The 14,593-nt window shown below is 51.5% G+C and overlaps 2 protein-coding genes across 2 annotated transcripts in view; one reads left to right on the forward strand and one right to left on the reverse strand.

Annotated features, from left to right (window-relative positions):
• The first annotated feature begins 3,143 nt into the window (after positions 1–3,143).
• FAM241B (family with sequence similarity 241 member B) overlaps positions 3,144–14,593 on the forward strand; it is a 56,623-nt gene continuing 45,173 nt past the window's right edge. Inside the window, exons 1-2 of the mRNA XM_049697329.1 lie at positions 3,144–3,299; positions 3,686–3,749. The gene's annotated coding sequence lies outside the window, so the exon portion shown is untranslated. The remainder of the gene's footprint in view (positions 3,300–3,685; positions 3,750–14,593) is intronic.
• On the reverse strand, positions 10,816–12,185 carry NEUROG3 (neurogenin 3). The gene is made up of 2 exons (XM_004280791.3): positions 11,193–12,185; positions 10,816–11,085 (listed from the first exon to the last, which is right to left on the reverse strand). The coding sequence occupies exon 1, from the start codon at positions 12,152–12,154 to the stop codon at positions 11,507–11,509; it is 648 nt and encodes a 215-aa protein (XP_004280839.1). The 5' UTR covers positions 12,155–12,185; the 3' UTR covers positions 10,816–11,085; positions 11,193–11,506.

Consider the following 14,593-nt stretch of genomic DNA (forward strand, 5'->3'; position numbering starts at 1 on the left):
ATGGACACTGAAGTCTTTACAAGTGGGATGATCAATATCTGGGATGTGTTTTTAAAAATTCCACACAAATAAATATAGAAGTGTGTGTGCAGGATTGGGGCAGACGGGGGCGGGGTGAATAGATGAAACAAGGTTGACCATGACTTAACGGTTGCAGAAGCGGAGTGATGATCCATGAGGACACGGGATTCTATTCTAGTTTATGCATGTTTGAAAATGTCCAAAACCAGAACTTAAAACGGGGAAAAGTAGAGCATGGCAGTGGTACAGTGTAGCCGTGGTTAGGTCTACTGCCTCCAGGGCAAAGGACCCTGAGTTCAATCCAACTCCACCTCTCGCTGGGTAACGTGTAACATGTTAATGGCTCTCAGCCTCAAGTTCATCATTTGTAAAATGGGAATAATAATTCTGATCTCATAGATTAACAGAAAGCACTAGAACTCTGCTTAGACATAGTAAACACTCAATAAAAATTAGTTGCCATCCAGAAAAAGGGAAGTTTGGGGGGCCCTTTCTGCCCAAGAGAACTCTTTGGAGCTTTGATCCTGGGGGTGTGGGTGATTTCCTGGAATAACCTTTTTTGGAGAGGTCAGCTGTTAGGACCCGGGCCTCCTCTATACAACGAACCTCGGTAGGCTGGCTCCCTTCCCCCACCCTCGGCTTCCACGGAGCCCCCTCCCTGCCCCTCTCTTCTGTTTCCAATCTTATGTGTTTGGTAGACCTTAGTTTCTCCCTGCTTCCTCCAGGAGGTCTCAGTACCATGCTTGTGCTGTCATGCCTTTGTTTGACCAGTTTGACTCTGGTCTCTGTCAGTCAAATGTGAACTGCAAGAGGGCAGGTTTTAGTCTCCATCTGGGGTCTCTCTCAAAGGCTGAGCACATGGAGACATGAGAATATGCTAGTTCACACAGAGGGACAGCACACACTCAGACACACATGTACATGCACACACAGAAGCATGGGCACATGCATGCACACACATATACATGCAACCTTAAGGCAGGTAGATTGACACCTGCTCACAAGTGGGACCATCAGGAAAGAGGTCAGAAGGCCTAAAGATGCAAGGAGAAGAGAAGGGGGTCCTGGTCTTGCTGATCTGGGGGTCCATAGTGCAGAGCTGAGCAGGGTTGTGAGTGGTAGAGGCTGGGGGCCGTCAGCACCTGACACCAAGCTCACTGCTGAGGTCTGTGTTCTCATAGTGCAGTGCCAGGCACAGAGTAGTAGTGACAAGCCACTTGCCTCTATGCCAGGAGACAGCACCAAGAGACCTGGATGTTGGAGGCCAAGAGCTGACTTCCTGCCAGACTACAGCCATTGCTGATGGTACAGTGGTAGCAAAAATGGAAACAATAAAAGCCTCCATTTACTCTGCCCCTGGCACAGATGCTGAGCACTTGTCTTGTAAAATTTCATTTAATTCTGACAGTTACCCTCTGAGATATCATTGTATCCTTTTATAGTTGAGGAAACTGAGGCTCAGAGACATTAGGTTACTGGCTGAAGGTCACACCGCTGGGAAGGGGCAGATCTGGGATTTGAACCCAGAGTGTCTGTCTTCAGAGCAGCTCTCAGCTGCTACGCTCGATGATGCAAAAAACAAACAAACCCAAAAAACCCCTGAAACTGGGGAAGGATTTGTGGTTGAAATTGTATGATGTCTTGGATTTGCTTCAAAATAATCCACAGAGGTAGTGCTGGGGGAAGTGGGTAGGTATGTGGGTGAAAAACAATTGCCTCTGAGTTGATCATTGTTGAATTTGGGTGATGGATACATGAGAATTCATTTTGCACCTCTATCTGTGATTTTTTTCAAAATAAATTTTACTGGTTCTGGGTTCTACCTTGGCTACACCATCACTAGGTGACCTTGAACATGTTACTGAACCTCCGTTTTGCCACTGGGCCTTGCCGCATCTGTTCCCACCTCATTGCACGACTGCAGCACTGCTTAATTTGTGCCCGTGGATTAAGGGGTGTGGAATCTGGATCTGCTGAGACACAAGCTCCCCTGTTTCTAAGGACAGCCATGGATCCCTTCTAACTGACCATCATTCTCTGCCTCTCACTTTCCAGAAAGAAGAATTGTGGCAGAGCTGCCTGTGTGTTTGGTCTGTGTCCAGACTCCTAGAGTGGAAAATGTGTGTGTGTGTGTGTGTGTGTGTGTGTGTGTGTGTGTGTGTGTGTGTGTGGTGGGGAATGTGCAATGCCCTGCTCACTCCACCTGTGTGGGTATCCTCTTCTCTTCCAAGTCGCCACATGTTCATTCCTCGTTCAAAAGGAGCATAGGGGCCCCAGGCAGAATGGTGGTGCTCAGACCCTGGGGGAGGCAAATGAGACTCTGGGCCTCCCAAACACTGGGGATGATAAATGGGGTCCAAGTCTTTCAGGCTTCATTATAGAGTCACCATGGGTTTGCCCAAACCATGGCAACCGATTCAAGCAATGATTAACCTAATAAAGCAGAGGCAAAGGGGAAAAAGATGCATTCAAGACCCCAAGGCAGGCTCTGGTTCTCTAGAGGCAGTAAATTTCCCTTCAGTGGGTACGGTGTCCAGGCTCCAGACGTCCTAAATCTCTGCCTCCGAGAGTGGGGGTGGGAAGGCCTGTGAAAGCAGTAAACGGATGTCAGAGATCAGCTGGGGTAGCTCCAGTGCTCACTTAATGGTGCCCCTCCTGGGCCCTTCTTGGAAGCAGACCCAGCACCGGGGGGCAGAGAGACATCTGCTTTAGGCCCAGGAGTCAAATCACCTAGGCTTTCTTCTTTTGAACTTTGATATATTTGGTCCTAGGGAGGTATATGTGTGTGAGTGCACACATGTGCATGCACATGTGTGTTTGTCTGTCTGTCTCTAGGGTGTAGAAGGCAGGCAGCAAATATTCTGCTACTGCCGCTCTGATGGGCAGCCTCTAAGACGGACCCCAGTGATCCATGCTTCCTGGTATTCGTGCCCTTGTGCAATCCACTCACCTTGGCTGTGGCCTGGATTTAGTCATTTCTAGTGAATAGAATGTGGCAGAGGGATGAGATGTCACTTGTGAGATTAGATTACAAAAAGACTGTGGCTTCCGTCTTGGGTGTCCCTCTACCTCTTGTTTGTTTGCGTTGAAGGAAGCCAGTTTCCATGTTGTGAGCTGCCCTATGGAGAGGGCCACGTGGCAAGGAACTGAGGAAAGCTTCTGGTCTAAAGCCACTGAGGAACTGAGGCCCTCAGTCCAATGGCCCTCGGGGAATTGAGTCCTGCTAACAGCCACATGAGTGAGCTTGGAAGTGGATCCGGCCCCAGCGAATCCAACAGGTAAGACTACATTCTTGGCTGACACCCTGACTGCAGCCTCATGGGACACTTGGAGTCGGGGATGCCTACCTAAGCTATGCCTGGATTCCTCACCTACAGAAGACCCACAAAATAAATGTTTCTTGTTTTAAGTAATAGAGTTTTTTTTGTAATTTGTTATGCAGCAATAGATAACTAGTAGGACAGAGGTACTATAGCTGGTGATGATGTTAGAATAACAAGAGCATCAGTTTGTCTCCATAATTAACAGGCTTGGGCAAGTCATATAAACTCTCCCTGGTTAATGTGGGAAAGTCAGTCCTGGTCTCTGCCTTCTTAGCTAGCCTTCTGTAAGCTTAAGATGGAGATGGGGTGGGAATTATAATGAGGTCTGCTTTAAATTGCAGGCAGGCACATGAAGTGTATGGACATACCTGTCATCTCATCTGAATCCTCATAAAACCCTATGAGGTAGGTGTGGTTTTCTTCATGTTGATATTTGGAGATATTTTTATATATGGAGGCTTGGAGAGGCTAAGTAACTTGCTCGTGTGATAGAATTAGGAAGTGCTGGAGTTGAGATAGATGCCAAGCTTCATGCTCTAATGGACTATCTTAGGAGGGATCACCCACACCTGACTATTGGAATTGTTACTGGTGATCTCAGAAACAATGATACTCTTGTGATAACCCAGTCTCACCAAATCAGTTGGGGCATCTTCTAAAATAAACCTATTGGCAGCCAAAGACAGGCTATTTTGGTGCCGAGGAGGGTATGATGCAGGAAGGGTAATGGGTCTCTGTATAATTTATTAATTTATTCATTCACTTATTCAACAAATATTCATTGACCTTTATACAGCAGCCAGTCGGGGGAAGGATAGAAATTTCTAACATATAATTGAAATACCTTTCATTCAGTCAGTCAATTCATTTATTCTAATTCATTCTAAAAACATGTGGCATATGGTTGAGAATGGGTACTCACTGGAGACAGGAAGGACACTTCCTTTTGCCAGTGGAGGGCACAAATAGCAAACAGATAATCACAAATGCTACCTGGAAAGTGCAAGGATATTCTTATGCACAGGATATTACGGAAGCAGGAGCAAGGAGGGAGGAATAGTTCAGAGAAAGATTCTGAGAAGAGGTGATATCCACGTTGGAGATTTGGGGAGGGGGAAATGAGGGTTTGGGCAGGGACAGCAGTGTGGGAAAAAAGCATGGAAGTGGTACTGACTGTGTTTAAGGGTAAGACTTCAAGCAGGTCAGTATTTCTGAGGGTAAATGCCAAGGCAAGCAAGACATTATGAAAGAAAGGCTGTTGCAGCAGGACTCTGGTCATAAGCACGAGTGATTCGTGATGATAAAAACAAATATTAGCACATATAATCCAATGTAATCCTGACAACAGTCCTGTGGTGAAGACTGCTCATCACCTGCCAGAACCCATTCTTCACTTCTTCCTAGGCACATAGCCCCTCTTCCAGTTACGTTGAGGGGATACGATCATGTACTCCCAGTGGAGTGTTAGCAGAGGTGAAACATGCTACTTCTGAGTCTAAGCTTTAAGACTGCGGGTGAGGCTCCTCCATGACTTATTTCCCCTTCCCACTGGCTGGGACCCATGGCAATGAGCCTCAATCATGTGGATGGCAGGGACCTAGGAGCTGGGGGAGGAAGAAGATGGAAGGAGTGTGGGTCCCTGAGTGATGCCACAGAGCAGAGTTATCCACTCACATGGAATGCTCACCTCAGAATGAATTATTGGTGAGTCTGGTGTAGCAGCCTGGGTTTACTTTAATCTAAACTCCATAAGGTAATATTATTATCCCTGCTTTACAGTTGAAGAGATTGAGAGAAAGGCTAAGGAACTTGTTCATGAGTCATACTGATAATTGGTGAACCAGATGGGAATTGAACCCAGATCCATATCACATCAAAGCTCACATTACAACATCCTTCTCTATTGGAACGTGAGCTTTATCCCAGGGATGATTGGAACCGTTTGAAGATTTTAAACAGGAGAGTGACAGTCTTATATTTGCATGTTTCTGTGGCTGCAGCATGGAGGGTATAGGGACAAGTATTGAGATTAAAGGTAGAGAAATCAGGGGGCTTCCCTGGTGGTGCAGTGGTTGAGAGTCCGCCTGCCAATGCGGGGGACACGGGTTCGTGCCCCGGTCCGGGAAGATCCCACATGCCGCAGAGCGTCTGGGCCCGTGAGCCATGGCCGCTGAGCCTGCACGTCCGGAGCCTGTGCTCCGCAACTGGAGAGGCCACAACAGTGAGAGGCCCGCGTACCGCAAAAAAAAAAAAAAAAAAAAAAAAAGGTAGAGAAATCAGTTGGGCAGTCTCTCCATGTGAAAGTTGAGAGCCTGAACTAGAGACGTCATCATAAGGAGGTAAAGGAGAGGCCAGGTTCAAGAAATAGTGGGAAGGACAAATCAGCAGGTCTTAAGGGTTAATCGGTTGTGGGTAGTAAGAGAGAAGAATCAAGATGAACCCTAGATTTCCAGTACGGATGACTGGGTGATGCTAGTTAGTGAGATCAGGTACAAGAGGCAGCATTAGTTTGGAGTTAGGGGAGAGTAATTCCATTTTGAACATGTCTCATTTGGGGTGCCCAAGTGACATCTGGATGTATAATCCTGGAGCATGGGAAAGGTAGATCACAGCTGGGGAGGGTCACCGGGAAGGGGTGGGTGGCCCTTGGCCTTTGTGCCAGCTTGCACTGCACAGGAGATTCAAATTCATACAAAAGCAACCTCCTCCATCCCAAAATATCCTGGGAGAATGAGAAGAATTTGAGACAAATGAAGATGTTAATAATAATAATAATCACCATTTATGGCAGCTTAATGTGCACTAAAAGCAAGCACATTTAATCAGCCCAATTAAGTGGCTACTACTTATTGTCCCAACCCTACAGGTGAGGAAAAGGGGCCTTAGGGAGGCAAAGGGGTATAATTGAAACCCACTAGTTAGTGGCAGTACCAGGCTTTGAACTAATGTCTGTGTGATTCTGAAGTAACTGTTCTTAACCACTCTGCCATTTATGTATGTGTTTGGAGGGCTTCCTTTCGTCTTTGTTCTTGGAATAACTAAAATTTCATTTTAACCCAAAGAATGAGACCCCTCCCTTTTAATACTTAAGAGATTTATTAAAGCATCTTGTCACAAAGATGGAAACACATACAAATTAGAAACATGCAACCGTCATCATCCACAGTCAAGTTAAAATGTCGTATATTTTTCCAGTTTTCATAGCTGAAAACTTCAGATCTTAGACCGAACTCACTCACCCTGAGTATTTAATTCATTCTTCCTGAAAGTATCCAGGGCAGCAAATAACCAAAATACAAACTATTATATAAGGAAGGTGCAAAGTTAAAAAAGAATATGTATGGAGAATGCCCCCTTCCCACCCCCCTATCAAAGGCAAACAATGGCACTTTGCTCTTGCTTAACCTAGATTGTCTTCAAAAATTATCGAGGGCAAAGTTCCAAACCAGTTTTCCAGTTAGGGCTGCTGCATCCTAAACTTCCAATATTGTTCCACTTCAGATCTCTCATATGCTGTCAGAAATTCCTCAGCTGGTAACTAACTCAATTCTAACTCCATCATTTATAAGGGAATTTTCTTTGTCCTAGATGAGAAAAGGGCCTGTCTGGGGTCGGTCATACAGTCAGTTATTAGCAACAGAGTCTGTGCTTTCACCACCATATCAAGGAAACCGACAGCCTTCTGGGTCTACATATCCACAGGGGGCTCCCTAGGGACTCAGCACTGGAAAGGTGGGCAGAGGCTGTTGATAGTTGGTTTTCCTTACTGAGAACGCCAAGTTCCCAGGAGCGTCTCTCCTCTGAACCGATGCAGTCATTTCAGCACCATGGTCAGGGGCACGCCGCCGCTTTTCAGGACCTCGGTGCCCGACAGTGTTAGCCAGGCATACGCTCTCTCCCACCACTTTGGTCCTCGGATCGCAGAAGCAGAGGGGGCACACAGCAGCCTGTGAATCTCGCTAGGGTTCCGGAGAGCGGCCAAAGCGCGAGGGAGTCTCTTGGTCTTACAAGACCCAGAGAACACAGCTCAAGTCAGTACATAAACACCTAGAGACTGAGTTGGCACAGAGGGAGAGAGCTCTAAACTACTAGCCTAGAGCCAGGGTCATACTTTTAGCTTGCTCCAGTAACTCACTGAGTGATTGAGGGCCTTGGGCACGTCACCTACTTCCAAGACTTTGGGTCTCTATTTCCATTGGTGTCACCATCCTGCCTTGCCCCCCTCACCGGCTGTAGGAGGGGACCTGAGATAAGAAGTGTCCAGCCCCAAGTCTCCCACAGTCTGTGCTTTTGGCCCTTTGAAGGTGGAGCAGGCAAGTAAGGTGAGTGAGTGTCCCTGACGCCCCCCACTCCTTCTTGAGTACAGTCTGCAGATATTTAAAAGGGGAGGAGAGGGAAAAGAAACATGACAGAGAATCTTAATTACATATATGTAAAATGTAATTATAATATACTCAGCATTTGTTCTGCACCGCATTCTCAGTTGAATCTCCTCTCCCTCTCGCCCACACACACACTGTACACACACTGTTACCCTGGGTCTAAAGGCTTTTTCCCACTGTCACTTTTCCGGGGTCGCCCGGGCCTATAATTCCGTCCATCATAAGCAAGGCCTTCTCTTAAGCACCCAGAAATCCAGTGAAAGGGTATTAGGGACTCTCTCCAGCTTCTCATGTGAATTAGCTGAGGCTCAGAGACTTGTCCAAGGTCACACAGCCGGGCAGTGTGGCCTTTGGGTGAGAGGAGGGGCAGAGGGCGTCTGTGGGGTTGTGTGCTCCCCCGGCCCCGCCTGCCTTTGTGCCAGCCCTGCGGCCAGGCTCCCAGACATTAGCATTCCAATAGCCCTGGGACGCTTTGTCCTCCGCCTGCAGCCGGCTTGGGGATGGGGTGGGATGGGGGCAGGACACCATAAATCTACCTGCTTGTGTGTGCGGACGGGGTGGGATGGGGTGGCCGCAAGATTCATGTGCTGTTTTTCTGGAAGCCAGGGCTCAGACAAAGGCACAAGAGGGGGAAGAGTCCTTTGACCGGAGCATCCTTCCTGGCCCCGCTTGGGACCCTGTCTAGGTTTTGGGGAGCTGGGGCGCAGGCGACGACCTCAGACCACGGGAGGCCCTGCAGCCACTCTAGCTGAGGTGTAGTGGGTGGGCTTCCAGCTGAGACCCAGAGCAGCCTGACCAATTGTAAAAGCCGCCAAATGCAAAATGCCCGAGGATGGGTGGGGGGGGGCGTGGTGGTGATGCCACTGGGCTAGTTGTAGGCGCCACCCAGAAATGTTTCCTCGCCCTTCTTGATGAGGGGCTCTTTGGAAAGAGGCGTGGATGAGGTTTCCCATCTCAATACGGTTCCATGCGCCTTGATGGAACTCATCCTGGGCAAGGAGCCCTAAACCTTCCTCCACCTCCTCCTGACTTGGAGACTAGAGCTGACAGCTCTGGGGGATCAAATCCACCCCAACCCAAGGTGGCAGCCCAGCATTCGAGTTGGTTAAATAGTACTTTTTTTTTTTTAATTTGTGGGGTGAAGGACGAGTCTCCGTGTGTTGGGTGACTAATAGCTCCTTAATGAGCACCCTCACAAGCAGGAGAGGGACTGGGCAGTGGGTGTCTCCACCTGGAACACAGGGTCAACACTTTTTCTGCTTCTGGAAGTCGTTTGCACCAAAGGAGTCCCTTGCCTATTTGAACACTACTTCCCACAGCCTTTCACAGGAAGAATGATCTTCCTGCTTGAGGACTTCCTCTCCAAACCTTTAGTCCTGGCCCAGAATGCCACCTTCTCTGGCAAGCTTCCCAATCTGGCTGCAGATAACAGTCCCACTGTCCCTTCTGTGGCTCCTACCTCCACTCAGCACCAGTGTTTTTCAGCCTTGAATGATTTTGTCTATATACTTGCTATTGTCCTCGGAGGACAGAGATGGACCTTCCTGATTTTTATGTCTTTCCACCCCTCCCCCCAATGCCCAGTAATTAGCAGACCCTGGCTTGGTCTGTGCAACTTGGAGCTGCCGACACCTGCCCCAGGGCGGTGCCCCAGGTGGAAAATTGGCTGCTGCAGAAGTCACCAATAACCCATTAATCTTTTCCTTCCAGATTAAAGCCATGAAATACAACAGCCTCATTCATTCGTTTGCAGTGTCCCCGTCCCCGCCCCCCCCCCAATCCAGGCCCTGATAACTAAGACTTATCTCCTCCGAGCCACCTCTAGGGACCTAGGAATAGAGGAGAAAGGAATAGCTCAATTTGAAGCGGGGAGGGCATAAGAGGCAGACACAAGAGGCATTAACCCCTGCAAAGCCACCACCTTTGCACTCTAACACTGGAAAGCAACCTACCCTACCCAACCACTCCCAGCTCCTGACTGTGCCATGCATTCCCCACTGGGGTTGGCTCGCTTCTTCCCCTGGCACCCCGGGCCAATCCAAGGAGGCCTCCGGGGTTCAACTCGTAGGGTAGTGTGCCCACCTTCCATTTTCCTGTTCCTGAGAGTCAGGCCTGGGTTCTTAGAGCTCAAACCTGCTTCCCAGAGGTCCTGGGGGTCTTGGAAGCTAATGTAGGGCTGCTCCAGCAGTGCTCTGGGGACATGTCAGTGTCACTGTGCATCAGCCCTACTCTACCTTGGAAGTAATAGAGAACATGGGGCTGGAAACCTTGACTAGTTCCTTGAAAAGAATAGTAGTTTATTCAGTCAAGTTTGCTGGGTGTTGGGAGGTGTCAGAGACTGCAGCCGGACCCTCCACTTTCTCTACTCCCTGCTGCTTAGTTCCATGAGTCTAATGCCACAGCCTCAGCACCGGCGGCAGCGTAAAATGAGCTCAGAAGATGGGCTTGGGCTCTAAGCACTTTGGGAAAATTCCTGGGATGCCCAGCCTACCAGCATTTCTGAGGGTTCTGACCCTGCTGCAGGGTTATTACTCCCTCCCTTCCCCCAATGCAACAGTCACTCTAAATCCAGGCTAGTGGCATAGGGGAAAGGGTCAGCACCACCAGTGAGTAACCCTAGTTGGAGGCTTGTCTTTCTCCTAAACCACTGTTTGGAAAAAGACAAGTCGCTGCCCCATAAATAAAACAAAGGGGCTGAGCCAATGATTTTTAAGAGCCTTCCAGCTCTTCCTTTCCAAGTGTGTATAGCTGACTTGCCCTGAGAATGCAGTCTGCCTGGCCTCCAGCCTAGCGCCATAGTTTCTCAGACCAGGCCTCAGGAGCGGCCCCAGATCCCCAGAAAAAGTCTCATCCCTCTCCTTGGACAGGGCCCTCCTCCCCCAACCCCAGCCACAGAGGCTGGCCCCTCCCCTCTGCACCGTCAAGTTACCTTGCTCAGGCTTCTTTTTATTGGTTCAAAATCTCATTCACCAGTCCCTAAATCATCTTATGTACAACATAAAAACTTTTCCCACTGTGAAATCTCATCAATAAATACAAACGTGTAAAACAGGGGAGGGGCCATATAATTTACCAGACAAAAATTCATTTCAAAAGATATCAGATAATTTACAAACTGATTTTTTTAAGACAAGGGTGCTTCAGTTTGCAGGGTGGTGGTGGAGGCGCTCCCCCTGTTCATAGCCTCGTCTCCCGCCCCTGGGAGGGCAATGGCTCCAGGAAATTGCACAAGGAGAAGGCAGAGGATCGCCTTCGTGAATTAAGGCAGAGTAGAGAGGCCCAAACCCCGGGGCTTGATAGGGACTAGAGGAGGTCGGCGGCATCCTTGAAGAAGACACGCTGGGCAACAGGAGCAAGTGCTGAGAAACCAAATATTGGATTAAGCCGCATTGGGGGAGGAGTGGTAAGAGGGAGACGGGCAGACAGACTTCAGTGGGGGTAGGGTGGCGGAGACAGTGGGTGTCACCTGCTGTGTAGTGCTATCATCCTCGTCTTTTCTGCACGAGATTTTGGGGTGGCCACAGGGAGAGGGCCTAAAACGCGCGGAGCCTGCAGTGCCCACTCGCGCGGGCAGCGGCAGAGGGTTGCAGTTGGCTCGGCGCAGAGGACCAAGGGATTGAATCCGGCCTGCCACCCTCTTGGGCGCCTGGGCCCGCCAGGGGTCAGCGAGCCAGAGGCAGCAGGAGCAAGTACGCCTGAGGGCCTCCACCGGGCGTCTCCGACGGCTTCCGCCCCTTCCCTTTCTACCATCACCCACTGCCCAGCAGCGGATAGGCCCCTTCATAGAAAGTCTGAAAAAGCCAGGGCGCCAGGGTGCAGGCAGGCAGGGGAAGCAGGCGCCTGTAGCCCGGGGCGCTCCTCCAGCGAGGCGGCGGGACTCAGGCTGCCCTCCTGGGAGACCGGGGAATAGAGGGAACCCCAGTCTCCTGGGGAGCAGCCGTCCGGGCTGGCCAGCTCCTCGCAGGGAGGCGCAAGCGACTCCAGCCCGTAGAGGCTGTGGTCCGCTATGCGCAGCGTCTGCGTCAGCGCCCAGATGTAATTGTGAGCGAAGCGCAGCGTCTCGATTTTGGTGAGCTTCGCATCGTCCGGGAAGGTGGGCAAGACGCCGCGCAGCGCGTCCAGAGCGGAGTTGAGGTTGTGCATCCGATTGCGCTCGCGGTCGTTGGCCTTCTTGCGCCGGCTCCGTCGCTGCTTGCTCAGAGCCAATTCACCCTTGGGGCGGCTGCGCCCTCCGCGTCGCGCACGGAGCTTCCTTGAGGACCCTCGGCAACCGCCCCCTTCCGTCTCGGCGCAGTTCCCCTGCAAGCGAGCGGGGCTGGGCGGAGCGGATGCGACGCAGGTCACTTCGTCGTCCGAGACACCCGGGAAGGGCTGCTCCGTCTCGTGGGTCACTAGGACACCTGGCGCACACGAGGGATGAGGCGTCATCCTGCGGCGGGGTAAGAGGTAAGGGTAAGAGTGGGTCAGTCACCCGAGCGCAGTTCCCAATCCTGGGGCCAGGTGGGAAAAATCGAGAGAAAGCCACCCCCCACCCCCGCCGGACCAGAGGACCCCCTTTCCCCTCTGCTCATCGCTCTGTGGCTCCAGGCGTTACCTTGCTGTAGGGCGCAAAGGGGTAGAGAGCCGTAGGCAGTGAGAGCAGCGGTGAGCTGCGCTGGCTTTTTCGTCTGCAAGTTCAGCTGAGAAGCAGGCGCTGCCGCTGGAAAGTTTCTTCGGCCCCAGAGAAGAAAAGTGTAAAGGGGGCCCCGGGCCTCTGTTGCTCTCTTTTGGCGCGGCTGCGAGACCCTGCAGATTTTCTGAGCCGCCAGTCGTGTGCCCCCTTGGCACGCTTTATCTGCTGCGCCCGGGCTAGGAGCGTGCCTGCCCCGCTGCTGCCCGCGCCGCCGTCCAATCAGCGCCCGGGCCAGGGGGCCGCGCCACGCGAGCCCGCTCCGCCCTTCGAGGGGCACAGCTGGATTCCGGACAAAGGGATGGATGGGGTCGGGGGAGGGGAATGCCGCTCTGTTTGCTTTCTCCCCGCGGGCTCTGTCCCAGCGACTCTCGGTTCCTCAAAGAGCCTCGCCCAGTGAGAAGGGCCTTGTCTAGCTCGCGTCTGGCGGCCCCAAACCGCTTTGCTCCATTCTGGCTTTCCTTGGCATCTGTCCAGACCCTTTCTTGGTACCCTGAAGGGGGCTTTGAGAAGTCAGTAGGGTAGGTCAATCCCCGTGTGTTACACAAGGGGAAACTGAGGCTCAGAAAGGAGGCAGCTTGCCCCCAAACCACTCTGAAAGGACAAGGAGCCAGGTGTCCTGTCAGCTTGGAGGAGCAGCCACTAATTCCTAGTGCCATTCTGCTCTCCTCCTCTATGGGTCAGGTTAGGAAATACAGAGGGTGATGTTTCACTGACCCTTTCTATTTGGGGAGGAGGCACAGGGTGACCACAGAGAGAGATCCTGCCTATGTCCCTGCCACTTAGAGACCTTTGCCTGGGGATGATGAGCCCCCCACCATGCCCTGAGATGATGCCCCATGCTCAGATGTAGGTGCTTAGAACCTCTCCCCTCATCCCACCACCCATCAGAAACCTAAGACATTTTTATCGTGCCTCAGAGTTGGAGGGTGGCTATGGTGGGACCTCCAGGGGCATTCCACCACTGCCAATTGTGGACAGTACCCTAGCAATCTGCCGGGGCCTGTGGGGGAAGAGCTCAGATGAGAAGGGGTCAGGAGAGGGCCAGGAGTTCACAGCGAGCCCCTGTGTATTTTAAATGCCCCTGGAGTGCTAGTGCTTCAAGAAGCAGATCAACTCTCTCTCCCCTTAGTCCTCCTGTCCAATCACAGGCCGGCAGGGGCTGCCTGCACTACCTGGTGCAAACCCCTAGGCAGGGGTCAGGCATTGAGCACAAGGCAGGGTGTCTTCAAGACCCCCAGTTAGCAATGTGTGGAAATAAAAGTGAGCCTGAACACACCATCCCTCCTTTCTTCCCCCGCCTGTCCCTTTGTCTCTGCTTTGGACACCCTGTGGTCTTCTGCTTCTGGTCAGTCAGGGTGAGTGTGCCCCCGGGGAGAAAGCCGAGTCTGGGAAGACCGGGGTCTGGATTAAGTCCCTGCAGGCCCTGAAGGCTTCACTTTCTGGCGGAACCAGATAACCTGAGCCTCTGGAAGCTGGCAGAGGGGGGCAGGACCCGGCAGGGAAACTGAGGGGATAGGGTGAGGGAATGAGGTAAGTAAGTCTGCATATCTGCCCTAGTGACAGCCTCTTGACACTTGCCCAGTCTGCTCGGAGGGCGAAGTTACCTTGAGGCAGAGAGAGGGTGGATATGCTTGGGAGCCAGGGAGCCAGGGCTCTAGGTCTGCGTGGAGGCGACGGTGCTGTCCTCAGGATCTCAGCTGCTGTGCTGTTGGCAGAGGCTCCTTCCCTTGTTGCTTGGGAACTGAAGCTAGGAGCCAGGCTCCAGACCAACAAAGGGACCCTGCCGAGACTCCTGAGTTCCACATTTTGCTGCTGCTCCTCCCTTAGGTCACAACTTGCTCCAAACTTGTCTTCTAGTCGTAAGAGCCTTAGGCCCATTTTTTTTTTTTTTTTTTTTTTTTTTTTTGCGCTACGCGGGCCTCTCACCATTGTGGCCTCTCCCATTGCGGAGCACAGGCTCTGGACGCGCAGGCCCAGCGGCTCACGGGCCTAGCCACTCCGCGGCATGTGGGATCCTCCCAGATCGGGGCACGAACCCATGTCCCCTGCATCGGCAGGCAGACTCTCAACCACTGCACCATCAGGGAAGCCCCTTAGGCCCATTTTACAAATGGAAAGTCAAGGCCCAGAAAGGGTAAGTGACTCAACACAAGGTCACACAGCAAGTTCTAGCAGAATCACATAGAACTCAGGTC

Source organism: Orcinus orca, chromosome 14 (assembly GCF_937001465.1).
Source record: "Orcinus orca chromosome 14, mOrcOrc1.1, whole genome shotgun sequence".
In the NCBI taxonomy this organism is placed as follows: domain Eukaryota; kingdom Metazoa; phylum Chordata; class Mammalia; order Artiodactyla; family Delphinidae; genus Orcinus; species Orcinus orca.